We start from the raw sequence: 27,681 nt of genomic DNA, 5'->3' as shown, positions 1-27,681 counted from the left end.
GGCCAGCCAGACTTATGCAGTTGTGCCATCTGTGGTGAGAGAATTACATACCCCACAGCATGAAGACACTTTCTTTTATTACTACCTCACTTTAGGATTTCACTTACCTTTCCTCCCCTCTGCAGCTCCTGTGCCTCTCCCCACCACCATAAAAATCTGCTCTGGAGCAGATTTGAGAGCAAAGGGAGGAAAACAGGGAGGAAAACAGGAAGGCAAAGTTCCATCTCCTCAATTTGTGTGGTACCCGTGTTTCCCCTTTTTTAAGACACCATCTTATAACTTTTTTTACACACGGTGTCTTATTTTCAGGGGATGTCTTGTACCTTAAGGCCTCCTCGGAGGGGCCAGGCCACTGGCTCAGGGTGCTGCTGGGCGCTCTGCGCGGCACTGCTGGGCGCTCTATGTGGCGCTGCAGCAGCAGCCGGTTCCAGGCACCAAGGCGGCAGGCTGCTGGCTCGGCGCTCCGCCTCGGGCAGCTCACCCCCCAAAAGAAGAGGCCAGGCGCTGCAGGGCGCTCCGGGTGCTCGGCGCTTCGGAGCGCTCCGCTCTGCAGCCGCCGGCCTTGGGCAGCCAAACAAAAAGAGAAGAGGCCAGGCGCTCCGCTCTGCAGCCGCCAGTTCCGGCGGCGGGGGGCAGGCCTCGGGCAGCTCTCCCCCCAAAAGAAGAGGCCAGGCGCTGCAGGGCGCTCCGAGCGCTCGGCGCTTCAGAGCGCTCCGCTCTGCAGCCGCCGGCCTCGGGCAGCCAAACAAAAAGAGAAGAGGCCAGGCACTGCCGGGCGCTCAGAGTGCTCGGCGCTTCGGAGCGCTCCGCTCTGCAGCCGCCGGTTCTGGCGGTGGGGCGGCAGGCCTCGGGCAGCTCCCTCCCCCAAAAGAAGAGGCCAGGCGCTGCAGGGCGCTCCGAGCGCTTGGCGCTTCGGAGCGCTCCGCTCTGCAGCCGCCGGTTCCGGCGGCGGGGGGCAGGCCTCGGGCAGCTCTCCCCCCAAAAGAAGAGGCCAGGCGCTGCAGGGCGCTCCGAGTGCTCGGCGCTTCGGAGCGCTCCGCTCTGCAGCCGCCGGTTCCGGCAGCGGGGGGCAGGCCCCGGGCAGCTCTCCCCCCAAAAGAAGAGGCCAGGCGCTGCAGGGCGCTCAGAGCGCTCGGCGCTTTGGAGCGCTCTGCTCTGCAGCCGCTGGTTCCGGCGGCGGGGGGCAGGCCTCGGGCAGCTCCCTCCCCCAAAAGAAGAGGCCAGGCGCTGCAGGGCGCTCCGAGCGCTCGGCGCTTCGGAGCGCTCCGTTCTGCAGCCGCCGGTTCCGGCGGCGGGGTGGCAGGCCTCGGGCAGCTCCCCCCCCCCCGCAAAAGAAGAAGCCAGGCGCTGCAGGGCGCTCCGAGCGCTCGCTGCTTCGGAGTGCTCCGCTCTGCAGCCGCCAGTGGCGGGGGGGGGCAGGCCTCAGGCAGCCCCCCAAAAAAAGAAAAGAAAAGAAGAGGCCAGGCGCTGCAGGGCGCTCCATGCGTTCGCTGCAGCAACAGCAGCCGGTTCCAGGCCGCTCTGGCTGGCTGGGGCGCTCGGCGGTCTCACATGGAGGTATGTCTTATTTTCGGGGGGTGTCTTATATTTCACTAATGCTAAAAAATGCTGCCATGGCTTACTTTCTGACTACGTCTTAAAAAAGGGGAAACACGGTATATCTTTCCCATTAGAAATAATCTGTTAAGTTTTGTTTTGTAATACTGCGCCAGTACTGATTAGAATTTACACCTTGCATTTTTCATTTATGTGTGTTTTTACCTAGCTTGATGAAAAATATCAGATCTGGAATATCTCGTTCTTCTGGGAGAACACATGCTTCAGCTAGAGAGATATGTATGATAACATTGATTGTTATATAAATTAAGAAAAATATTCAGGTTCAGATTTTTTGTTGGTTTTAAAGATATCATGCTGCACCTTCAATAATGTTTGGCGCAAATGGCACAATTTAATAAGGCAATGAAATTGATTGTGGCGCAGAAGTAAAATAGGCTGTATTGATGACATTCCCTTAAGTGATTGGTTGCCATACTACTCCTAAAATAGGGACAGATTTAAGGCTCGTTCACACTTCTACCTGCTCTGTGCTTTCTAGGCACGGGTCTGAGCAGTTTTGCCTTTTCGCTGCCACTTCCCCCCAGAAAAATCACACTTTAGCAATAAATTGGAACAAATGACAATCTGCTGAAAACCCAATTGCCATTTGTTTCAAGGGGTGGAGCAAATAGAGATATGGATAAGCCCTTTGGCGGTGATGGAGTTCCTGCCCCTCGTCCTTATCCTCCTGGTTGGCGGCTGTGACATGGAGAGTGTGTGTAGCTTCTGTATTCCCCCACTCCTGGTCCACGGTGTGGCAAATGGATTGTGTGGTTTGGCGTGAGGCTTTTGCCTGCCTTTTCTTCTAGTCCACAGAGTGGCAAATGGAGACCTTTGGAGCTGAATTTCTCTAATCCTCCTCCCGGTCCACGGTGTGGCAAATGGAGTTGAGTGTTTATTTGGTGAAAATCAAAGGCTATCTGCATGTGTGTGTGTTTGTGTGCGTGCCTCTTTGCTGTCTTAATGGCCACTGTGGAGGACACTTGTGGCTTAAGCGGCCCCCCTCCAAAAAAAGCAAAGCAAAAACTAAAGCACTTGGTGTCCTCTAAAGTCAGGGGGATGCCCAGTCCTTCAAAAAAGAAAGAAAGAAAGAAAGAAAGCAAAAAGCATATTTCTTCCATAATTTTACCTTATTCCCAGACTTGCAATACAGAGCAGGCCTCAGCTCCTTAAAGTGCTTCCTTCCACTCAGTCGAATGCTAAGATTATACTGTTACCTGCTGGTGAGGCATAGGTTGGCGCTTTATCTGATTATGAGCCAGAATTTATAGGTTTTACTGAGGAACAGGGACAAGAGTATCATGATCCTTCTCCAGCACTCAAGGTGCTCTACCCCCCCCCCCATTACCTCAAACCTTTCCAGCCTCATTGATTGAGCAGTTGAAGTAAGCCCTTATTGTTTCATTGTCCTCTGAACTGCATTTAACTTACCTCCAAAGAAGCAGTCTGGGTCAAAGGAAGCAACCCATTCTGCCACTCAGGGGAGACAGTTGGAGTTAGATCTTAGGGACTCTTCCTCTAACCCCTTTAACTCTATGGGAGAAGAGTTAAAATGCAAAACTGACACTCCCATCCCATTGAGAGCCCAGCATTATTTGGATCAGAACCCTAAGAATAATCTTAGCTCTAATTCCTTTTAATTTCTCATCCAATAATTGCTGTAAGGTGCCAACAGTCAATGGAGTGTGTTTTGCCATATTGAATGTTCTTGGTCTTATTAACAATTCAATCTGTACCTTAATATATTCAATCCCCATCTCCACTTTAAGATCTTCACAGCATAATCTCTTATCAAAGCACATTCCTTCCCCACGAAGTCAGTACGAACTACCAAAATTACTTCCAGTTCCAGTGCAACATTTCCATCAGGAAATCAGAGAATTAAAAATAAAGCATACAGAAAATGGCCCTTGACCATTTTAAACTTTCTTGGTTCAAAGAATTAGAGTGTACTTTTAGTTCAGCCTTTTATGATCGGCTATCCAGGAGTCAGAAAGTAGCTCACTCATCAGATGTAAATTTTCACAGGCAGGCAGAGAAACCTCTCAAATTTGTGAATTATATCTGTCTCAGGTATAGTTGAATATAGTTAGAGAAAGCTTTGCAGACCCCATTTGCCCATTAGAACTCTTACGTGGCTTTTGGACACAATATTGGTTTCTCTGCTTTTAAGTCACTCACCTTTGCCAGTGTTCTCAGGTGCTTCTTAGTCTCCCAATGTAGGCAACAGCTTTTGCAGAGCATCAGAGGTTAAATACCCTGTTCACTCTTATCATATCCAAGTTCACTCAATTCAATAGCCAAGATTTATGGCTTGGCTATCATCAATCACCACATAAATCATCTGTGTTGGCAAGCTGCTGACGGAAGACGATCAGTCCACCATTTTCCTCTCTCAGAAGTCCAGAGAAGTAAAACTTTCAGATGATAACTGTTTCAGTGAACATATTGATTTGGAAAGTGCTGATTAGGCAGGTTCAAATTAAAATATGAGCTGAACAAATCCTTCCCACATCCCTAGCTGTAAAGGTCTTTAAAGAACAAAAGTAGCACTTATAGTTTGGCTTAAGAATTAATTGGGGAAAGGTTTGCAGGGGCAGATATTATGGTAAAAGGGCTTGCCATTCAACAAGGTAGTTTGAGGATTTCTCTTATTCTTAAAATAAAGCTAAGATGTGTAGAAATATGTATTAAAACATTCTGTATATATTGTGCTCACTTTCAGCTCCAATGTAAAACATTCAGATTAATGGTTGCTAGATCCTCGTCAATTATTTTATTGTTGAAGTCATCCAGTCTTGTTGCTTTATAGATAAAAATGTTAAAACCCTCAATTAAGAATTAAGTTGAAAATATCCTTATAGTCAGAAAATTAACAAGTAATGTATTTTACCTGTTAATGCTTTTCATTGGCAAATAGAATAAAAATAGCATATTGCGATAGGTTAGAAAGGTGCTGTTTATTAATCCCGTAGAGTTCTAACTGTTAATTTTGTATTAGTGTCAACCCTGAGCTCGCCAAGAGAAGAGCCTGATCTGGAAGAAACATGTACGAGTGGTGCTATTATTTCTACGCTGCAGTTGAGTGCTCATACCAGTGCTGCCCAAACAAAGGCTTTGATTCTTCAGAAATTAATACTAAAAAGTAAAGATACCCTGGGTGCTCCACAATTTAAACAGGTAAGAAATGGGTGAAGGTCTTTTGGGGAAGTGTATTAAAATATACTAAGAATAATTCATTATATTATATGTTATATGACAAGTAGGGCTGGGCGATATATTGTCCAAAACCAGTTTGAAGTCCATATTGTGATATCAGTTTCATGATTTTTAACCTGGCAATATATTGTGAATCGTGTGTGTGCGCGCACGCACGCGCGTACACGCTATGCAAAAATCATGATGCGAGAAAAACCATAAAGCCAGCCAATGCCTCTACATAGTTCCATCCTTATTTCAGACATTGTGAAATATCGGTATATCACAATGTTTAGCTGGTGATATATCGTGATGTTGAAAACCAAGTATCACTCGGGCCTAATGACAAGTAGAAATTCACAACAAAAAAAGCTGTACATCCGCTCTCCCTAACAGGCATAGAACAGGAATATTGTACCACTCTTTGAAGTGTGAGAGCCTTTATTTTGAGGTTACGTGTATTTTCCTCTGTTTTTCTTTCTCATGTTGTTTCCCCCTCTTCTTGTTCTATCACGTACATATTTGGGATTGTCTGGGTGGTTGTTTCAAAAAGAAAAGGAAACCTTTTTAATTTATCAAATTCCCCAAACCATCCTCTTACTAAAGACTTGGTTTTCAGGCTAGCTCCCAGCACCAAAGCTGAGTACTTGCATTGCACAAGGGCAGAGAACTGGCACAGTAAAGGAGAAAGGTGTTCTTTGTCCTCCCTCTTTCTTGACTTTGAATCGGTTTGTGGTTTACTGGTGGTTCCCAATTACCTAATTACTGAGGACTCTCGATATTTTTCAAAAGCCAAGCCACGGACCCCCTACTTTTGAAAAAGAAAAAGAAAAAAGATAACTATGGTAGTTACTTCTGCAAAGCATTTTTTTGAACAATATGGGGGGTAGCCCCTAATAAGCAGATAATTTCAGGTATACTAAAAAGACCATAAAATTTGTGATATTATCATGCAAAAATAACCCAAAAAAATCATTGGTGGGGAGACAAGGGAAGGGGCCCTAATTGGGAGCCACTGGTTTACTGCAAATTCAGGGTGGAGTCAAGGAGGCTCTGCCGATCGGTGAACAACAAGAAGAAGAAGAGTTTGGATTTGATATCCCGCTTTATCACTATCCGAAGGAGTCTCAAAGCGGCTAACATTCTCCTTTCCCTTCCTCCCCAACAAGAACTCTGTGAGGTAAGTGAGGCTGAGAGACTTCAGAGAAGTGTGACTAGCCCAAGGTCACCCAGCAGCTGCATGTGGAGAAGCGGAGACGCGAACCCGGTTCCCCAGATTAGGAGTCTACCGCTCTTAACCACTACACCACACTGGCTCTCTACAACTACCTTGTGTCTAACACTGCCTTCTAAGAGCCATCCTTTTTTTTTGATATCACAAAGAATATGGCATACTGTAGAAGGAGTGCTCTGGAGAAATTGGCTCAATTGCTGCTATCTGTAGTAAATGCTGAATCTCCTCCCACACTACTGCTTGTTTCACTGGAGAGTTGGATACTGTAAAAAGGATAAGCTAATTCCCAGAAGACTTTGGTTCCATCTGTAGTTCATGTTGAATTGAATTCAGTAAGCTTGATTTTGAGGGTGAAATTCTTTTGAAATCAATTTATTTGTAATCACACCTCAACTTCTCTTCTGATGCACATAACAAAAAGAAAGATAGCTTTACTTACTTCTGTTTGTCACTCTGATACAGCAATCTGCTTCTGTACCCATAGGCTGGATGAGAATTCTGTGTGTAAAAATGTCCATATACGCAATTCCCAGGGATGACACTCTCCATTTACTCACAGTAACACCTGCAACTTATATTTACCTGTACATCTATAAGGTAAACTGCACGGTTAAAATACCACTCTAACAGTGCTCACCCCATTATGGATGTGCCACTAATAAGATTATATAAACATGCAATCCACCCTGTCTCATGGACAAAGGTTACAAATACTACTGGGAGTAGCAAAGGATCAAGCACACACTCCAGACAACATATTAAGCAGGCAAGGCTTTATCAATCACTTATTTGGCAAGCTATTGGGGGGGGCATTCAATAGCTTTTGTTAATCTCTTGTGATAATGTGTCTCATCTACAATCATAATTTCATTCTAAGGTTTTACTGTTTATTGATGATCTGAATGCACCTATAGCAGAAGAGTATGGGTCACAGCCACCACTTGAGCTCATTAGACAGTTTATTGATCTAGGAGGTTTTTATGACACGGAGCAGCTTACATGGAAGGTACTGTGTAAATATGAAATTCTTTATGGAATTTTCATTATTTCTATTTCTTTTTAAAATTTGTTAATTTTATTAAATATACAGAATCTATATATAAAAAAATGTAAAATGTCCATGTTTGTGTGCGATGACTTTTCTCCAAAACCATTTTGGACTCACAGCTGTCCATGGAGGCGCAGGTCAATTCTGTATCCAGGGCAGCTGTCTACCAGCTCTATCTGGTACGCAGGCTGAGACACTACCTGCCTGCGGCCTGTTTCGCCAGAGTGGTGCATGCTCTAGTTATCTCCCGCTTGGATTATTGCAATGCGCCCTACATGGGGCTACCTTTGAAGGTGACCCGGAAACTACAACTAATCCAGAATGCAGCAGCTAGACTGGTGATTGGGGGCGGCCACTGAGACCATATAACACTGGTCCTGAAAGACCTACATTGGCTCCCAGTACGTTTCCGAGCACAATTCAAAGTGTTGGTGTTGATCTTTAAAGCCCTAAACAGCCTCGGCCCAGAATACCTGAAGGAGCATCTGCACTAAAATAAAATGCAACTTGACTTATTGAAGACTGTTCCACAGAAGGACAAAATAAATAAATAAAATCCTTCCAGTAGCACCTTAGAGACCAACTAAGTTTGTTATTGGTATGAGCTTTCATGTGCATGCACACTTCTTCAGATACAGATGGGAGTAATTACAGAGGGAATGAGGAGTGAGATGCCGGCAAGCCGCAAGAGATTGTGTTGGCCTTGTTTAAAATATTTTGATTCAGACTTTTACTTTCTTGCCTTCCCCTCACAGAATGTCCAGGATGTTGCTATGGTTGCCACTTGTACACCGCCCAGTGAAGGAAGTAATGAGATTAGTGCTCGTCTTCTGACATGTTTCTGCACATTATATTTGCCTGTAACTTCTTTACAATCCTTACAACGTATTTTCCAGGTAATATGGCAATGCAGAAATAATTTAATGACTCTTTAAAAAATCAACCAAAACTGTCAAAAATGTATATGAAATGTACATATTTTCCTCCACAGAGCAATTTGCCTCATAAGTAGGGATGTTGGAAAGTGCCGTAATCCATTCAAATATTCTTAACTTTCATCTGGTATTTTCTGTTCCACTACAATTAGTTTATTTTGCAGCAATCTTCCCTTTTGTCATCTGCTGATGACAAAACTTTCTGACAATAAGAGCTCTTCAACAGATGAACAGTCTCCCTCAGGAGGTTATGAATTCTCCTTCCTTGGATGTGTTTAAGCAGAGGTTGGATGGCCATCTATCATGTATGACCTAGTTGATATTTGTGCATTGCAGGGGGTTGGATTAGAAGACCCTTGGGGCCCCTTCCAACAGTGGTACCTCGACTTCCGAATGCCTCGACTTACGAAGGTTTCGACTTACGAAGTCGGCAAACCCGGAAGTATTTTCGCTGTGCGCGTGTTCTGCGCCTGCGCAGAAGCGGTGTGCGCATTCTGCGCAAAGCGCAAAATCGCACTTTGCACATGCACAAAATGGACGCTTCGACATCCGAAGGTTTCGACTTACGAAGAGCGCTGCTTACGAACTCAAGGTACCACTGTATACAATTCTGTTCTTCCATGATGCAGAAATATACATATTTTCCCTGAATATCACAGCACACAATAGTCTCACATACTGTATCTCAGTCATAAACAAATATGTACTTCATAATTTAACATGTTTATTATTTATTTCATGAGAGCATTTTGTGGAAAATGTTTAAAAGTTACATATTTTGTTTCTTGTAGGTGCGACTAGGAGCATACTTGTATATCAAGAGATTCATGGCTGAAGTTCAGAAATGCAAAGATAATTTAACATGTGCCTCTATTGCTGTGTACTATAGAATGCTTCATAAAGTGCGTCCAACTCCAGTTAAATGCCATTACACGTTTAATCTACGGGATCTTTTTAAGGTCTGTTAAGATGACAGATTGTTTAGATTTACCTTAAACATGCTTTACAATTTGTTGGCCTGGACTTTTGCAAATGTAGCTCAGGGATCATCTATAAAGTATCCTGCACATCCAGGAATGTGTGAGGCAAAGTTGTAGCAAAAAGAGGGATGTAATAATGGTTAGAATTAGGCAAAATGTGACAATAGGATGGGAAATGTTGAAAACGTGTGATACATTTTATTGTAACTCAACTAGTAAGTAGGTCTGGTGGGATCGGGACCATGTACAGTGGCACCTCTACTTACGAATTTAATGCGTTCCGAACGCACATTTGTAAGTTGAAAAAATTTGTAAGTCGAATCCCATAGGAATGCATTGGGAGAAAAAATTCGTAAGTAGAAGCAACCCTATCTAAAAATTCGAAAGTAGAAAAAATCTTATCTAAACTGCATCCAAGATGGCGGACGGAGCTCTATTCGTAAGTAGAAACATTCGTAAGTAGAGTTATTCGTAAGTAGAGGTACCACTGTATATATATATTGCTTTGCTGTTTATCCCTGCCTCCACAACACCCCCCCCCTTCCCATGTTATTTGTCCTGTTTAATCTTATATTGAAAAATGCACAAGTACACACACAATTTCTGTGGGTTAAGGAAGGGATAACTGAGTTAGGTTTTGGTGACACATATGACAAAGGCAGGAGATTGGTAAATAAGCTGTGCTTGGTAAATAGTCCCTTACAGTTGCTCCTTCATACATTAATGGTCTTGATTAGGTTATTACTGAACAAACAGCAAATTCATATGCCATGTAAAATGGAAGTTGTCAATATGTTGGTCTGGCTGAGGTCCTTATGCTGCTACCAGTCTGACAATGAAAATTTTACTTATTTATTTTATTCATTCCTGAAATATATACCCTGCCCTTCAATGCCCAATCAGCATTCCTAGGGCAGCTACAAAAAATAGAAGTATAAATAAAACAATGAAGTAGCATAGAATAGTATAAAACTGAAATCAATACAAATGGAAAGGAACTTACAAGAAATTAACAAATTATTGTGAATCAAGCTGTGCCCCCCCCCAAAAAAAAATTCTTTCAAATTTCTTTTGAAATTGTTAACAGGTACTTGAAGGATTACTCCAAGCTCACAAGTCTGTAATTGTCTCAAAAGAATCAATAGTGTTGCTATTTGTACATGAATGCACCCGAGTTTTCCATGATCGTCTGATTGATTCTCCAGAACGGGAAGCTTTCTTTCAAATTCTATCAAATGAGCTCAATAACTATTTCAAGGTAAGTGTGTATCTCTGTGACAGTGTCACTTTGCTTATTGGGTGTTTTACAACAAAGACTTTTGTAGATTTTAGCATTTAGTTTGCTTATTTATTATGTATTAAAATGCATATCTAACCTTTATCTGATAGAGTAGATGACATTCCTGTTAGAAATGACACCCCAGTTGGAGATAAGCAGCATCTTCATACGGTAGCATTTTACAACCTCTCCAGGGGGAGGAGTTATCTCATTTCCCCAGACCTGACCGGACCACAATTGGAATGGTGGGGTCTCTCCTTTTCTCTTCAATTTTGTGAGACAATTGGCCTTTATTGCAGGTGATTTTTATTTGTCATTGTTCCTCTCCATCTTCACTTACCTTCTCTGAGTGTCTGTATTTGTTTAGTGCTATTCTCCTGTTTGTTTGTTTGTTTGTTTGTTTGTTTGTTTGTTTGTTTGTTTGCCTGTCTGTCTTCCCTGGTTCCCCTATGCTGTGCCCACCATTTTTTGGTGTCCCTTCCCTATTGTCCTGATTACAACAGGAAGAAGTAGGGGGTGTTGCTGTGAGCCTAGCTGGGCTGTGGGGTTCTGGAGATGATTGCTTAAGTGTGTTTGGGCCAGGAGCTTGGCACTTCCCACTTCTCTCCCACAATGCAGGAATGCCATTTTAGTCATTTTCTGATACCGTAGGTTTTTCCCCTGGCTCCAACAACTCCTAGGAATCATGTTTCTGCACCACTCTGGTCCAAGCGAGATCACAATCTCCTTGGTCCCTCCCCATCTTTACTTGGTCTGGCTGTGTTTTCCATCATAGCTGTCCAGTTTTCCCTTTTCTCGTGAGGAAGCCTATTCAGCATAAGGGAATTTCCCTTAAAAGGGAGAGCTTGACAGCTATGATTTTCCATGCTTGTGCTGCTGGGTGGGCAGCAAGTTGGAGCAGTGGCTGCACTTTACCTCAGTCGTGTCTGCAGTTTTTCTGCTCATTTTGCCTGCTGGCATTAGACAGCTGTGCAGTGAATGGCCTCTCTTCTGAGGGATCTCACCCCTGACATAGGTACAGAGGAAGAGTTATATGAGGAATCAGTTGTGTTGGGAAATAACGGGGGAAGACCAAGTTAGTCCTGAATTTGCATGTGTGTGGGGAACTACAAAAGAACAAATGGCTGACAGCCTGAATTCAGAAGCACAGGGCTTGACTCATTTTCTAGTCAGAAGAGGCCCTAGCAGGGTTTAAAACTAAAAAAACCACAGTGTTTGCAAAGCATAGGAAATAGAGGTTGTTATACCTTTAAATGTCCCACTATTAAGCACTCACAATTGTGCTCCCCTGCCTCTACTCTCAGAGTGAATTGACCACAACCTTAAGTAAGTTTAATGCTTTACGTAAAGTAATCAGGGGTCTCACTCATGCATTGTTCAGTGCTACGGCTGAAACAACACAGGCAATGTATCCTTGTTAAAAAATACAAAAGTTAAGTCTCAAACAAGTGGTCTGAGTCTGGAATCCCAGCCTTAGATGTCATGTTACATGGTTACATGGTTCGAAGAGGAGAGAGAGAGAGAAAAGAAGAGGAAACAACCGTTGCTTCCTCTTTCCCTGAAGGTGAGGAGATGTGACCTAGTTGAGCTCTAGAAATTTACAGCTCTGTGGTTCTTAACTCCTTCATTTACTAACTAGTGTAGATATGCATTGTTAGGTTTGAGTGCAAAATTTCCCACAAGCTATTCCACCCAATTTTGCATACTTTAGCCAAGTTAGGACATTATGAACTCTACTAAAATATGTTTTATGGCTTTATCACATATCACTGACACACAAGGTTATCTTCTCCCAAACACAGTATGTACCAGTATTCATTGTATTTCCATGGTATGAATCAAGATTGCAGCATCCTCAATGCATTGATGGAGTTTAATAAGATCAATGATTAGGATTTCCTGCTTGTAGCTTGCCTTAATTTAAGAAGCACCCACATTCCTCCCTCTGTGTATATATATGTGTGTGTGTGTGTGCGTCTTGCATTGTCAGATATGGCTTGCCTCACTGCTTTTGCAACTAGACACGTTTCTGTACATGAATTTCTAGTTCCTCCTTCCTACTTGTGGCACATACGCAATTGCTTAGTATGTGTCTGGATTCTGTTGATATACCATTGTCTGAAAAGCCTTCTTGGTAAACTCAAACCCTTACCTCGCCATTCATGAACAGAAAGGTCCTCATTTCCATCTCTGAAATACTGGCGTGTATAAAATCTTTGACGGATGTAAGGGCTAGGTGACTAAATGACTGGGCTATCAAAGAAGGGATCATACAGAATCCACAAGCCATGTTGTAAAAAGCATAATTGCTGCCTATTATTGTGTAAAATAAGTAGGCTACTTTTATAGATTCCCTGGACAAAAGATCAGTTGATGGAAGAACCGCCCCTATTTGTGGATTTTCTGGATACAAACCAGCCTGCGCACAAGAGAGTCTATAGAAACGTCACCAACAAGACACATCTACTTTGGGTCCTAGAAGAACAGTGCATTAAAATGCAGGGAGTAAGCCCTCAGGTAAAATCTGAAGACCTACAAGTGGTTACAATGAGGTAGATCATGGGTGGCCCCATTCTGGCAACAGGGAGCAATTCCATTGCTACTGCTGCTTGTACATTTATCCATTTCTCTGTTTCAGGTATTATTCCTACTCCTGATGCAGATAAGTAACAAGGAATGGGGCTTGTACTCATATATTCCCGGTCTTCCTCCATGGGTAGACCTCCATTGGGTCTACATGAGTACAGTTGTAACCAGAGAACAGGGGGGTGGAAGAAGGCGTTTTTACTCCCACATGCAGCACTGTTTCTGCTTTGCTTCAGTTGGCCTTTCGCCAAAAATGACATTTGTCTCCCCGTCTGCCGTGATGAAATTATGTAACTTAAGGAATTTACATAATGACAGAAATTATGCACATTATACTGTATTGTGATTACATTATTCTACACCGTTCATTTTGATGCAAATGAAACACAGTGAAAATGGTGGAAAACATAATCATAATCAGGCAGAGGGCCTTCTTGGTAGTGGCACCCGCCCTGTAGAACACCCTCCCATCAGATGTCAAGGAAATAAACAACCATCTGACTTTTAGAATACATCTGAAGGCAACCTTGTATCGGGAAATTTTTAATGTCTAATGTTTTACAATTTTTAAGTGTTGTATGCTGCCCAGAGTGGGGAAACCCAGCCAAATGGGTGGTTAATTATTATTATTATTATTATTATTATTATTGACTGAAAGCAGCACTGGTAAATATTGCTCACTGGATTGATTTCCATGAGACGAATAAAAGAAATGGGCAATATCTTCTCCCAATTCCATTTTTGTCAGAATTCTCCAATACCCCTACCAGAGAGCAAAGGTACAGATTAGAAATGGGAATAATTCATTTCACAAAGGTAACATTTGCACAGACATTTTCATGAAATGGCTGTACACTGCACACTTGATTTATATTTTAAATCCCCATCTGGAAAACGTACGTTTATCCCCTTCACAGTCACGCAGCAGGTCAACCCGGTAGCGTTCAGGCTGGAACTGCCGGACTCCATGAGAGTGCACCCCGTGTTCCACAGGTCGTTGCTGTCACCATTTAGGGAATGCACCAGGTTCGACGACGGCAACCAGCCCCCCACGGACAGGCTGGAACACGGGGGACCACAACCACTCAATTTGGCCACGGAGATCCTAGATTCCCGGTGGGGAGGGGGAGGTCTGGAGTATCTCATGGCATGGGAGGACACCCCACCTTCCCCAAATGCATGGGTGCCAGCTACGGAGGTGCAGGAGGAATTCTTAGTGGAAGAGTTCCACGCCCTATTTCCGCACAAGCCCAAGCCATGGCACATGGAGAGGGAAGCCACTGCAGAGACAGATGGCGAGGGGGAGGACCCCTCAGAGGGGGACAGCACTGGGAGCTCCCCATGGCAGTGGGAAGCGGGTTTTGAGGAGCAGGAAGAGGAGGGGTGGTTTTACAAGCGCCCCAAAGCGGGTTCGCCAGTCGAGGACTGGGAGCAAATTTTCACCCCCACGAACTCGGATGCCACTGACTTCGTGGGTTTCCAGTCGTCACCGGGGGCAGTGTCGCAAGCTTCAGGTTGAGAGCAAATTTTCACCCCCACCAGTTCAGATTCCACAGAGTTTTTAGGCTTCCAATCGTCTCCAGCGCTCCCTGCACTCTCGGAGGGGGAAGGGGGGAGCCTGGAGGGGGGTGGATGTGAGGGACAGGGGGTACAGACAACCCCCTCCCATCCTGAGAACCAGTTCTTCTCCGAGTACCAGCGGCAGCGGAGAGGGGGAAGACTCCAGCGGGGAAGCAGGAAGTAGAGGACATGGCTCTGGCAGGGTCGCAGAGCCACTGCCCTGCTTGGGAGAGGAAGGAAGGGAGAGGGAAAGGGGGAGGAAGGAAAACACGGCAAGAAGACTTCTCCCTCCAGTTTCGGAATTGCACCGAAAGAAACGGGGGAGGAGATTTGCGATTCCCAGACTGCTTTGTTGGAAAAGAACGCGGGAATCGGCATTCCGAGGTTCTGACTCCAACTGAGAACATGTACATTGTACAGCTCCAGCACTGTAAATAGTTTGCACACAATAAAAGCATGAAAAGGCAACTGTCTGGAGAGTCGTTACTCTAGAGTAGCTGCAACGCACCCCCTGTGACACGTAATAATTATAAAAAGAATAAGATCTTTATAAGTATACTAACTTGACTTGTTTTATAACAACATGTTTAAAATTTATGCTCCTTGTTTTCTTAGGGTATTTCCATAGTATTTTTTAAAGAAGCAATACAACATATAACAAGGGCAGCAAGAATTTTTCGACAAGATGGTAGTCACATGACATTGGTGAGAAAAAATGCTTATAGTTTCATTTTTAATTATAATATATAAAATTCCAGTGACAGTTATTTCAATTCATAATTAGTATGACAAATCAAAATAAGCATTTTCTTTAAACTTATACTAGTATATTTTTATTCCTTTTTCTCTGAAATCATTGCTTTTATGAGCAGAAGGATTATATTTCCTTCAGTATCTGAGATTCAGGAATATACCTTTGAATACCAGTTGCAAGGAATTACAATCAGGAGTGCTATTTTGCTCATATCCTGCTTTCCTCACGCATGTGGTTGGCCACTGTGTGATTAAAACTCTCGATTTGATAGACTTTGGTTGCATCATATAGCATAGCTGCCAAGTTTTCCCTTTTCTCGCGAGGAAGCCTATTCAGCATAAGGGAATTTCCCTTAAAAAAAGGGATAACTTGGCAGCTATGTCATATAGATAGTATAGAAAACTTTAACTCTGCATTGGTAAGGGATTCATTACATAGCCTAAGCCTAAGGCTTCAGTTCTATGCACGAACATAGAATTAAATCACTTTTAATTTAGTGAGGCTTCTGAATTACTTTGTTTTATTCATTTATTTTGTTACATTTGTACCCCACATTTCTTCTATCATGGTACTCAATATCACATGCATTAGATTCCCAGGAGGTCTTAATTCAGCCACTGATGAGCTCCAGAGCTACTTAGTTTCATGAAGATGCCTGTGGCTAATGCTGTGACAGAATATTTGCTGGCTTTTTATTTACTTTTGTTTCCATTTATTTTTGTTTTCTCTAAATTCACCATGCACATCCTAAAAGCCTATGATTTCCACAAGTTTGATTTAACAGAGCCAACTTTTCTGGTTTCAAGATAGACTGTTTTTCTCCCCCTGTAGGTTGGTCATGGTGGAACTGGGAAGGTAACCTGTGCATCCTTAGCCTGTTACTTATCTGCATGCAGCCTCTACAGGTTATCTATTTCCCGTAATTACACCTATGGAAATTTTAGAGAAGATCTGAAACACGTTTGTAAGCAGGCAGGTGTGGAAGGCAAGAGGACTGTTTTTCTCATCACAGAATCTGATATGATTCAAGTAAGCCTTTCTAATATATGTATTGGACTTGGAATATATGCATAAGGTTTATTGCACACTTGTTATGATTGTCCATTTCCTAATTGTAGTATATTTAGGTAGTTTCCATATTGCTTTACCTGAATATTTGGCTCACATCACAATTTCTTCTGTTAGATAGTGTTGTGTTGTGCTGGATGAGTTTTGGTTGTTGATGCAAATGGATTTGGACCAAGTGCTTGGCATGCTTTGCTCTGCACTGCGGCCACTTGACCATGTCTGTCTTTGTTATGAATAATAGGAGGCCTTTTTCTAATCTCCCATTCCTAACTAAGAGGGTTGAGTAGGTGGTGATTTGTGAGGGGCTCCCTCCAGAGCAGATTTCAGTATGTGTGTGCAGGGAGGTGCATGGACAGTTCAAGGAAGAGGAAGTCCTGTTGCACCAGTGGAAGTACGCTTGTGCAATGTCAAATATCACTTTATCTAAATCCATTTCAATCTGTATTACAGCCAGGAAAATCCTTATTTGCCCTTGTGCCAGAAGAAATAATTTTTTGGAGTGTAATCTCCTTGATTCTTCTGGATCTCTCAGTAACTTTTTATACCACCATTCATGGTACCCTTCTAGAACACTTGTTAGGATTGGGTATGTGGGAATTGCTTTGTAGTGGTTTTACTCTTTCCTCGTAGGAAGGTTTCAAAAGGTGGACCTGGGAGAAAACCATTATTTCCTATGAGAGTTTTTTTTTTTAAGGACTCCTTATTTTTCATGCATTTTAACATCTGTGTGAAACAGCTAGCTTTGGACATTCAGGAATATGAGGCTTGGAAGTCTTAGTATAGCAAAGATGACATCCATCTATTTTTCTCCTTTTATTTTAATTCAGGTGTTACTTTTCCCAGTAACTGACAAGATAAGGGTAAACAAGGCTCAATCTAGTCAAAGCATATGTCAAGAATGGTTTGATGGTGTTTCCTGCTTGGCAGGGGGTTGGACTGGATGGCCCTTGTGGTCTCTTCCAACTCTATGATTCTATGAAAATTAGGACTGGGGGACAAATACAATTTAGTTCCAATTTAAAGGTGAACCTATCTAATTAATTTACACTTTCCAAAACAATACACAAATGGAAAGACACAGCCATCCTTTAAAATTCACATTTCTCTGAATTTTGCATTGCAATTCTCCAACCAGGTAATGTGTACAAAAATGCATATACTGGGGTAAAGTGTGTGTAGAAATACATATATGAGAAATATAGTGAAATAACAAACACACATCCAATACATTGGGGAAAATTGCTTTGCAAAAATCTCTATGATAAACCAAATTGAATACAAATGTGGGTATATTAGGAATCTATACTAAAATGCTGGTGAGTTATCATGAATTCCACCCTCTCAAAAATCACAAAATGATGTGGAAATGTACGAAACAATGTAGGGGGGACGGGAACTAAAGAGAAACCAAAGTTTTCAGATTGGTGCTTTAATAGTAGGTACACCTGTTAACATTGATTGAAATGATATTTTTTGGCTGAAGGAGTGGGTGCACAGCTTGAGCGTACTCTGGATACATTGCTGTCATTTGAGACCCAGGTGGCCTCAATGACGTGAACCCATCAGCTTCAGCTGGTGACCCAGCTGCGCTCCTATCTGGGCAGGGATAGCCTAACTCCTGCCATCTATCCTCTGGTCACAAGATTACATATAATGCAGGGAATTATATGTGGGGCTGACTCTGAAGATGGTTTGGAAACTTCAGCATGACCATAGGTCAACCTTCACAAAACTCATGCCCTCTGGATGTTTTGAACTACAATTCGCATCTGTTGCAGCCACCTGGCTATGCTAGGTAGAAATGATGGGAGTTGTAGTCCAAAACATCTGGAGGGCATGTTATTGGTGAAGGTTGTCTTAGTTATATGGCAAACTAACTAGCCCTAAGCAGATTGCTAATTAATATCATTTTTATAGGATGCATTTTTAGAAGACCTGAGTTGTATCCTGAAATCAGGACAAGTGCCCAATTTATTTGAGAAGGATGAGCTGGATAACATCATGGTACCACTTGTATCTGTTGCTGAAAAGGCTAAGTACTCTAACACAATTGATGATATCTACGCATTTTTCTTACAGGTAACATTTTAAATATATCAGTACAAATATGCTGGAGAGAATGTGTTTAAACACATTTACCTCAGCTTCATGTATGCACACCTTTCGGAGCATTATTTTCATATTTAATTTAGTGGAAACAATGTCAGACCCTAATTGTTTTGAATTTAAAATTCAATTTATGTTGCATGTATCATGTTGAAGTCCTATATGCAACTCATTCTCTGAGCGTGGATCTTTTTGTAGCTAAAACATCACCATCCACAAGTGACTGAGGTATCACTAAGCTTATTGGACGCATACTCCCCCCCCCCAAAAAAAATGAATGGGGGAAGGACTGAAGCCCATTTCTTTCTGAGGGGGAGGAATTTGAAAACAACTCAGTGAGAATGCTCAGTGGGCACAAAATGCTGAATGAATGTTGGAGTGGTGGAACAAAAAAAGATGGAAGGGAAATGCAATAGCCATTCTGAGAAAGATAGATCCAATTGGTTTCCAGATGCCTGCAATGGATTTCCCTCCTATCTCATTCAGAGGTTCTGTCGAAGATCTGAAAAGCCACTCTCTTGCCTTTTAATTCAATTCTGGATTCGTTGCTCTTACAGCTTTCCTTCTTTTCCAAAAAAACAAACATACAACAACAACAAAAACTGTGTTTTGTTTTCTTCTGCTGTTTGGCTTCTTCATTTCTGTTCCTGCTACTTTCCCAACCCCTTTATTTCATATTTACCATTTTTGTTACTTGCTGTCCCTGTTCTTTATTTGGGGGGTTTCAACCACTGCCATTAATGGCAGCTTCAGGAAGAAGATTACGAGATTTAAAAACAGAAAATGGGCGGTCTACTGTTGGGACCTTAGTCTGGGAGGCTTGTTCTACTACATCCTGTGCATGAACATGCATGGTCTGGTTGGAGGATTTAGTAAAGAATCCTTCACAAGATCCTGTCCAACAGCATCAAACATTGAACAAATTATTGAAGGCACAATCATTCTGTGGGCCCTCTCTGTGGCAAAACATCTTGCTCTTCCACTGCATTGACTCAGTGACTGCCAGTCAAGCTGTTTTAAGTGGTGAAGGGATCATTAGTTCTCCCTTAAAAAATAGTACATCAGAAGGATAGATACTGCCATATAATAGCCATAGGCAGGAAATGCAGACTTCAGGAAGTACAGAGATCCCAGTCCATTTCCCAAACTTCACAACTGAATCTTAAGGATGGCCTGCTGTGACTGATTTGTTAAATACTTTGTTGATAAAATCACTTATGTTTGACACATTTAATGCAAGGTCTAGGATATGGGTGTAGCCAGGATTTGTGTTAAGGGGAGCAGGCTTTATGTTGGGGGGGGGCAGAACCAAGTTATCTGTGATGCAAATGGTCAGTTACTTAAGTATTCTTGTTTGTTTACTTGATTGGGGGGCAGCTGCCCCCCTTCACCCCCCCTGGCTACACCCAGGGTCTAGCATCACCGAAGAACTATTTGATTGGAGGTTTGAGTCAGTCTTCATAGTTGCTTAAACCCTCCCTTGAAGATAGGATTGAAAGAAGCCATTATGAAACTTCTGCTGAAAAAAGGGATTAGATCCCATCACTATTGATAACTACTGACCTGTCTCCCTAATCTGCCCTTGAGCAAGAGCAGGGGTCCTCAAACTTTTTAAACAGGGGGCCAGTTCACTGTCCCTCAGACATTGTCGGGGGCCACACTATAATTTGAAAAAAATATGAAAAAATTCCTATACACACTGCACATATTTGTAGTGCACAAAGAACATGAAAAACAATACAATATTTAAAATGAAGAACAATTTTAATCAACATAAACTTATAAGTATTTCAGTGGGGAGTATGGGCTTGCTTTAGGCTAATGAGATGGTCAATATCCGGTTCCATATTTGTCACAGAGCTACAAAAACAATATAACAGCAATAATGACTAAAATAAAATAAAAAATGTCAGCACTCAGAAATAGTGCAAATGGCCAGCACTCAAACATACTGCAACATTATTAAAAATCCACAATAATAAATAGGCTTTAGCTTAGATGCGAGACTGGCACCCTGGTTCTGCCCCACTCCACCAGTTTAAAATGTACTAAGAATTTCACTCAAAGAACTTCTCCCTAAATGAGCTTGGGAAGAAGTTTGAAGTTAATGCAGAGACTGGGAACCGCGCTGCACATTCCTTTTGGGTTGAATTTACTCCCAAAGGCACACAGCTAAGGACCTAATTCTAAAGCCCTGAGGATGCCCTCCAGAGACAGGAGCTGTATTCTCACGAGTAACCCTGTTCAAAAGAGAAGGAGCGCCTCAAGGGGCTGGGGAATTGTGGATTGCAACTTGGACCTGTTTGTACTACTGCAGTTCCCTAACCAAGGAGCCGCCCTTACATAAAAATGCTAATATTGGAGATCTCTTAGGAAATGAAACAAGGCCTGCCTGGGCTCTTTCTGCCTCCCGGCTGGAAATTGAGGGGGAGAGAGCAACAAAATATAAACAAACTACAACACCCACCTTGGATGGTCAGTTTGTTGAATGGGGAAATAAACAAAAAGACTTGGGCTTGACTTGTGGCACCCTTGCAGGACCCCATGGAAACCGATACAGGCACTTGCCACTGACTTCAAGCAGGACACATGCGCCATGTGAAATCCTTGGCTAGGAAGAGGCGACAAAGCGATGGAGGGGGAGTCAGAATGAGGGGGTTGGGGAAAACCATTGGCCTCCTTCTACCTCCACAGGGAGGAGCTTGAGGCAGAGCCACTGCCACTTGAGGCGTTAAATGGGAGCACCTGCCCAAACACCTCGCCACCCGCTCAGTCAGTCCCTGCGCGCTGAGGTAAACCAGGCGTGGCATGTTAGTAACTAGGTAAGGATTAGTGTTGCTTTTGCTGGACCATTGACCGTGGCATTCTTCTGTACCATCTTCAATAAATGGGACTTGAGGGCTCTATTTAGTTTTAGCTGACAGGTAGGCCCCAGAAAGGCGGTGCTGGGGGACTGCTTCTCAACTTCATGTTTTTGGGAGCTCCATGGGGTTCTACCTTCTTCTTCATGCTGTTTAACATGAAGTTGCTGAGGGAGGGAAGGTTTAACTTTCAAAGTATATGACAGACTTTTTAGCTATAAATAATAAATAGGAGGTAATAGTATACTATTAATGCAAATTAAGAGGAATATATATGTGAATCTCTCTTGAGAAGGCCGTGGGGAGGGGGGATTAGCATGTGTGCATTTGATTGACCACTAATATGACAATCTAAACATTCCTGCATGCATAATTTTGAAAAATGATATATATGGGTGAAGTTTTCCACAAATGATTAAATCTTTTTCAGAAAGTACGCAGCAATCTTCATATTGTTTTGACAACAAGTTATGCAGGACTGACCTTCCGTCAGCGTTGTCGGACATATCCTGCCACTATTAATTGCTGTACAGTTGACTGGTATGACACTTGGCCTGAAGAAGCCCTTTGCCATGTTGCACAAAGTTACTTTAAACATGACAACTCATTTCAGAATCAGGTAGCATATTTGTACATTTTAACATGTGGTAAACTGTAATTTCATATTTTGTTATAGTTCTCACTAGTGAGGTCATGTTGATTTTCAATAAGCATTTGGTACAAATTCAAACTTTGCATAAATTATTCTAATCCATTTCTGTTAATCCAGGACAAAGTTTTAAAGCAGGAGTAGTCAATGTGGAGCCCTCCAGATGTTTTACACCACAATCGTCATCAGCCCCAGAGCATGACCATGTTGGATTTCTTAGTATGATTGCTTAGTTATAATGCTAGAATGCTGTTAATTCTCGGGTAGTTTAATGGGAGGTTTGTGGGAGGTTTTGAATGTGGGTAGATAACATTGCTAAGAGAGAAAGCATTTATCTTTAGTTTAAAGTGTCTTTAGAGTCAGTTTGTTTTTCAGTTAAAGAAACCCAACAGTTTGTATTTTATTCTGTATGCTTTTACAAGCATACAGCTAGTAAGGGGTTTCATATAAGGGAGATAATTCCCTACGCTCTTGGTGGTGTTTTCTTAGCCAGGTCGACTTCTGACTGCGTATACTCTGTGTGAAGCATACTTTAAAGGGCCACTGAAAACTGGGGTATATGATTTAGATTAAGCAAGTTTCAATACCCAGTTTTCTCCAATATTATTCTTATCATATATATATATTATTCTCCAATAGACCAATGGTTAGGGATGATGGGAGTTACAGTCTAAAACATATGGAGGGCATCTATAACTCTATAACTTGAGGTAAATTAAAATGGTAAGTAAGACACCCCTTCTCTTGTTGTCTAAATAACGATGTTGCTTAGAAGAATACTGGCTTCATCTCTGATGTTTGCTTGAATAGGATTAACTGGGGGAGGGGCAGGAATGCCTGTAATCAGAGGGCTGCAGTATTCAAAGTTATGTGCACATCCCATTAGTTTGGTTACCTAAAGGGGCAAGTACAGAACAGCAGTCACGTAAGGAATACATGTTTTATCATTCATCATAATACACTACAAACAAAATGTCCTTAAACAGAAATGTGATATAAATATATATTCTTTTCCTTTTTGTGTTTTTTTCCAGGACTTAAGTGTGCTTGTTCAGATATGTGTTAATATTCATAAAAATGTATCTATCATAACTGAAAAGTACTTGAAGGAAACTAAAAGGCATTACTACATCACTCCCAATAGTTATCTACAGTTCATAAACACCTTTTCAACCATACTGAAGTCAATGAAAGAGAAAATTATGAGTGACAGGTATGAAACAATACAACATAGCCTTAGCTTTGAAATGGCAGACCATCCAGCCTCCCTGGCCTAGAATGGACCTCATCCATAGGCAGGGATTGATAATAAATTTAGTCAGCTCAGTTTAAAGGTAAGCCTATCTAATTTGCACTTCCAGTAACAATACGTGAACCAAAATGTACCCACCCTTCAAAACCCGCACTTCTATACAAATTCTGCAATGCAATATGCAGAATTGCACCTAAGCAATGTGCACAAAAATGTATATGTTAGAGTAAAATGTACATAGAAATGCATATGCTGATGAAAATATAAAATGCATTGTATTAGGGGAAATTGCTTACATAAACATGGATATTAAGCAACATTGTATAGAAAATGTATATATTTGGAGAATTATGCACTAAAACGCTGATGGACTTTTAAATAAAATTTTCCTAAGTGATGTAGGAAAACTTAGAAAAGTTTTGAATGCATTGCTCCAGAGAAGTGGACACGGAGCAATGGATTCAAACTACTGTACAAGAAATAAGATTCCACCTAAACATTAGGAAGAATTTCCTGACAGTAAGAGCTGTTCGACAGTGGAATTTGTTGCCAAGAAGTGTGGTGGAGTCTCCTTCTTTGGAGGTCTTTATTTTTTTTAAAAAAAGTAATTTTTATTCATTTTCCATTAATAACAAGAAAAAAGAAATAGCATAAAAAAAGAAAAAATTAAAAAGAAAAAGAAAAAAGAAAAATACACACAAAAGAGAAAAATCTCTTAATTCTAATAATTACCATAAATTTTTAAACTTCCCCCGTTCCCTCCCCCTCTGGGTTCCCTATTAATTATCCTTACAGCAGTTTTCACAATTATTTTCATACATCATATATCCATTTACATATTCCCAATTTTACGACCTTATACATATGATTATATATTTATTTATTCAATTTCTATTCATTCCAAATCCTCACCTTAATTCAATTCTAATTCATCATAATTATATATCATACTTCTTCTCTTAACTTATTATTTTTTATCAGGAATGCAATATATTTTAACTCATAAATAATCTAGCTTATTTTTATTTTTTTCCTTTTAAATTTAAAATCATCCCCCCTACTTCTGAAGCCGAATCCTCAGGACAGTTTAATGAATTCCCTTTATCGTACCCAGTTCAAACCATACATATCCAACCATTAAAATTAATCTTTACATAATCATCCCACTCCCACCTTTTCCCATATCCACCTCCAGCCTTCCTTCCACAAGATCTGCCCACCCTTTCTCACTGCACCTGTTACCCCATCCCTCTCCTCTTCCTTTGCCATCTCTTTTTGTATTACATCAAACAAGCATTCTCTTTTTCCATTTCCCAGTGTTCCCCCTGGACCCCCCCTCTCACTGGGAGTTCAGCAGAAACCACTGTTTCTTTTTTGAGAGCTCCTAGGAATATGGCTATGTCTTGCCCCACATCTGCCACTTGTGGGGCATTATGCTCTTCATCCTCCTCTTCTTCGTCTTGCGTTTTTTTCTGGTTTTCCAAATTCAGTCCTTTCTCTTTTCTGAAGTGGATCTGTCTCTCCATAAACAGTTGATCTCTTGCAGCTGTTCTTTATTTTCCTTTAGTTCCTGTTTAATGTCTGTGAGCAGTGAGAATTTTTTTTGCAAAACACAGTCTTGTGCTTTTGTTATGGCTTCCTCCTTCTTCTGCATCTCAAATTTCATACACATCCAACAAGTTAGAGAACCGGAAATGGCAGGGATCAGATTCAAACACGAAATTCGCCATTTTTTAGGCTGAACTGAATGCACTCTTCCTCCATTTTCTATACATAGTCCATAAAATCGTCAAATCCAGAATAATAATTTCCAATTAAGTATAATGATCCAATACTTCAATTAACTCCAAGTCCTTTCATCAAACCATCCAGGGACTCGGGCCCAGCTTTCAGAGGAACTTTCTTTTATCAAATGTCAGTATCTTGCAGGCAATTTTACTTTAACCCTCTCCCCTGTGCCTGCTACAGAGGAGCTTTTAAGTCCTCTTCCTGGTAAACTGAATGTTTCCATTCCTTTTGACAGCTAAGAGTTAATTGCCTGCTTTATTGTCTCTCAGAGGGTGGCAACCGACTTCCTTTTTAAAAATAGCCCCCTATTTCCGAATCTTCTTATCAAATTAAAGTTTTCTCCTTGGGCTTATCCCACAAATCAAATTCTTACTTTGAAGGAAGAATCCATCACTCTCCTCCGCCGGCTGCAGGGCTTCACCCCGTGAGGGTAAAATGACGCTCAAAATGGCCCCTGCGTCTCTCACCTCCACTCTCACCGGGGCTCTTCTCGAGCTTACCGGGAGGTAAAGGGGGCGCAAATAGAGCAGCCACTGAGCCCTTCGTCCCCAGAAAGCACAATCTGGGGCTCTTTTTCGGGGGCTGCGTCGCCCTCGCAGCTCTCCCCCCCCTCACGGAGCTGGGCTGCCTCAGAGCTGAGGCAAGTCTTTGCCGCTCGGAGCTGGCGATAGACAGGAAGTCCCTTTGGAGGTCTTTAAGCAGAGGCTTGACAGCCATATGTCAAGAATGCTTTGATGGTGTTTCCTGCTTGGCAGGGGGTTGGACTGGATGGCCCTTGTGGTCTCTTCCAACTCTATGATTCTATGTAGAAATGTGGATAACTGAAGACTGGAAAAATAAGAAACAGAAAGAAACAGAAATTGACAGATTTGGCATAACCCTATGCATACATAACTGCTCCAATAGCTCAGAGGCTTATACCTGTAACTGTCAGTTAGCTCAGGAGACCCAGATTAATTTACAATTATCTGGTTTGCACAACACAGTAAGACCAAATGTGGCTCCCAGAGAGGAGCTCATAGCCTCTTTGTTCCTCCATGATCCTTTTTACTGCAAATTCTGTGCTTACCATGTCATCCTAACTGGGACTTGTGGTTGAGCCCTCTTCTCACTACCATGACCTTTAACTGTGAACAAACCTTGTTCCTATTTCAGTGCAGCACCAAAATGAACAGAGGAGGAGCAAAGCAGCTACAACAGTCTCTCTGGGAGCCCACAGATTTACAGAGTCTTGCAAAATGCTAGTGTCATGCAAGCCAACTTAATATATGACTATTTCAATATATGTAACAGAAAAGGCCAGACTATGATTGGATTTTAACTATTTTTAATTTTAGAACTTGCTATCATACTGGTCTCACCAAAATACTAGAAGCAACCTCACAGATTATAGTTATGCAAAATGAGTTACTTGTCCTTGGTCCTCAAATAGAGAAAAAATCAAAGGTAAAATTTCATTCAAATCTGCTTCTTTGTTCTTTCAAAACATTTAGAGATTTATCCGGATTCATGTCAAAATTTAAAGCATATAAGCTATATTTTATGTAGATTTATATGGTACCTGGTTGGTTAAACAGTACAATATTAATAGCAAATGGTCATCTGAAAACAATAATTAAAAATAGATAAAGAGGCAGAGCTTTTGACAGTGGTTACTCTGTCATAGATAGACATTAGATTAAGGTTAGTTAGTTTTGTTGGACTCCACCTCCCATCAACCCCAGTCAGCATGGTCAATAGTTGGGGATGATGGGTGTTGTAGTTCAACAACATTTGGACAGCACCTCATGGACTACCATGTCTTAGATGCTCATTTTGGAAACTACCGGTATGTCCCAATGTTCTTTGCGCATATGAAGAGGACAGGAAGAGGTTCCGCTTCCTCTCTCATCAGAGAAAGGGTGTGTGACCTAACTGAGTCTAGGAACACAGCTCTGTTGTCTTAATCCCTTCATACACGTAACTAGGATTCATGTATAGTTAGGATTGACTGCAGCTTCCCACATAGCACAGCTTTGCATGCTGTGCCTTCAGCTTTCACCTGCACCAGTGTTTTGCTCTGAGCAGCACAGTCCTTATGTACTTACTGTCCATGTCATCTTTGCCATCACATTAAGGACTTGCTGAGTAGTTCATAAAACAGCCAAAATACTAGATTAATTATTGATTCAGATATTCTGCAATAAATGTAATTGACTGAGAAATGGATCTCTCCTACCAGGAAATAGAGGAACTTGTGGAAAAGCTTCACAAAGATGCATTAGTTGTGGAGCAAGTTCGAGCTATTGTTCAACAGGATGAAGAAATTATGGCTGCAGAAACACGCACTGTGGAAGAATATGCACAGGTATATCCTATTACCATTGTTTTTCATTTCTATTGTGCCATGCTGGGAATTTGCAGCTTGCGATCAGATGGCGGAATAAAGAGACAGACTCACAGGCTGGAGTTGAACTAAGGCCACTTTATGGTATTTTAAGGTTAAACATAAGAAAAACTCCTGCAGACTTCAAACTAACAGACTGCAGCCACTAGGCAATCCAACCCCTGCCTGCAGAAAGGGGGAAATGGCTGTTCTGCCTACCACCTTTCCCAGCTCATACCATGAGTCTTAGAGAGCAGGGAATCCTTACTGCATCACCATCACTCTGCAGCCTGATAGCTCCAGGTAGATGAGGCAGGTTGGCCTCATGGGTGGCCCCTATCTTTCCCCAATGCCCAGAGAATAAGCATCAGGACCACCCCAACCCCGTGAAAGGTTCCTAAAAAGCATCACCAGGCTGA

At 41.9% G+C, this 27,681-nt stretch overlaps 1 protein-coding gene across 1 annotated transcript in view; it reads left to right on the top strand.

The window, feature by feature from the left end:
* DNAH14 (dynein axonemal heavy chain 14) overlaps positions 1 to 27,681 on the top strand; it is a 134,568-nt gene that overhangs the window by 65,925 nt on the left and 40,962 nt on the right. Inside the window, exons 45-58 of the mRNA XM_088667057.1 lie at positions 1,766 to 1,836; positions 4,601 to 4,779; positions 6,909 to 7,037; positions 7,835 to 7,975; positions 8,806 to 8,973; positions 10,082 to 10,252; positions 12,623 to 12,790; positions 15,035 to 15,124; positions 16,005 to 16,202; positions 18,159 to 18,320; positions 21,639 to 21,827; positions 22,892 to 23,070; positions 26,235 to 26,343; positions 27,119 to 27,244. Coding sequence (XP_088523183.1) covers positions 1,766 to 1,836; positions 4,601 to 4,779; positions 6,909 to 7,037; positions 7,835 to 7,975; positions 8,806 to 8,973; positions 10,082 to 10,252; positions 12,623 to 12,790; positions 15,035 to 15,124; positions 16,005 to 16,202; positions 18,159 to 18,320; positions 21,639 to 21,827; positions 22,892 to 23,070; positions 26,235 to 26,343; positions 27,119 to 27,244 — 2,080 coding nt within the window. The remainder of the gene's footprint in view (positions 1 to 1,765; positions 1,837 to 4,600; positions 4,780 to 6,908; positions 7,038 to 7,834; positions 7,976 to 8,805; positions 8,974 to 10,081; positions 10,253 to 12,622; positions 12,791 to 15,034; positions 15,125 to 16,004; positions 16,203 to 18,158; positions 18,321 to 21,638; positions 21,828 to 22,891; positions 23,071 to 26,234; positions 26,344 to 27,118; positions 27,245 to 27,681) is intronic.

This window comes from Zootoca vivipara, chromosome 3 (genome assembly GCF_965207765.1).
Source record: "Zootoca vivipara chromosome 3, rZooViv2.hap1.1, whole genome shotgun sequence".
Lineage (NCBI taxonomy): Eukaryota > Metazoa > Chordata > Lepidosauria > Squamata > Lacertidae > Zootoca > Zootoca vivipara.
Note: the sequence above shows the minus strand (reverse complement) of the source record. Positions and strands in the feature narration are given on the sequence as shown.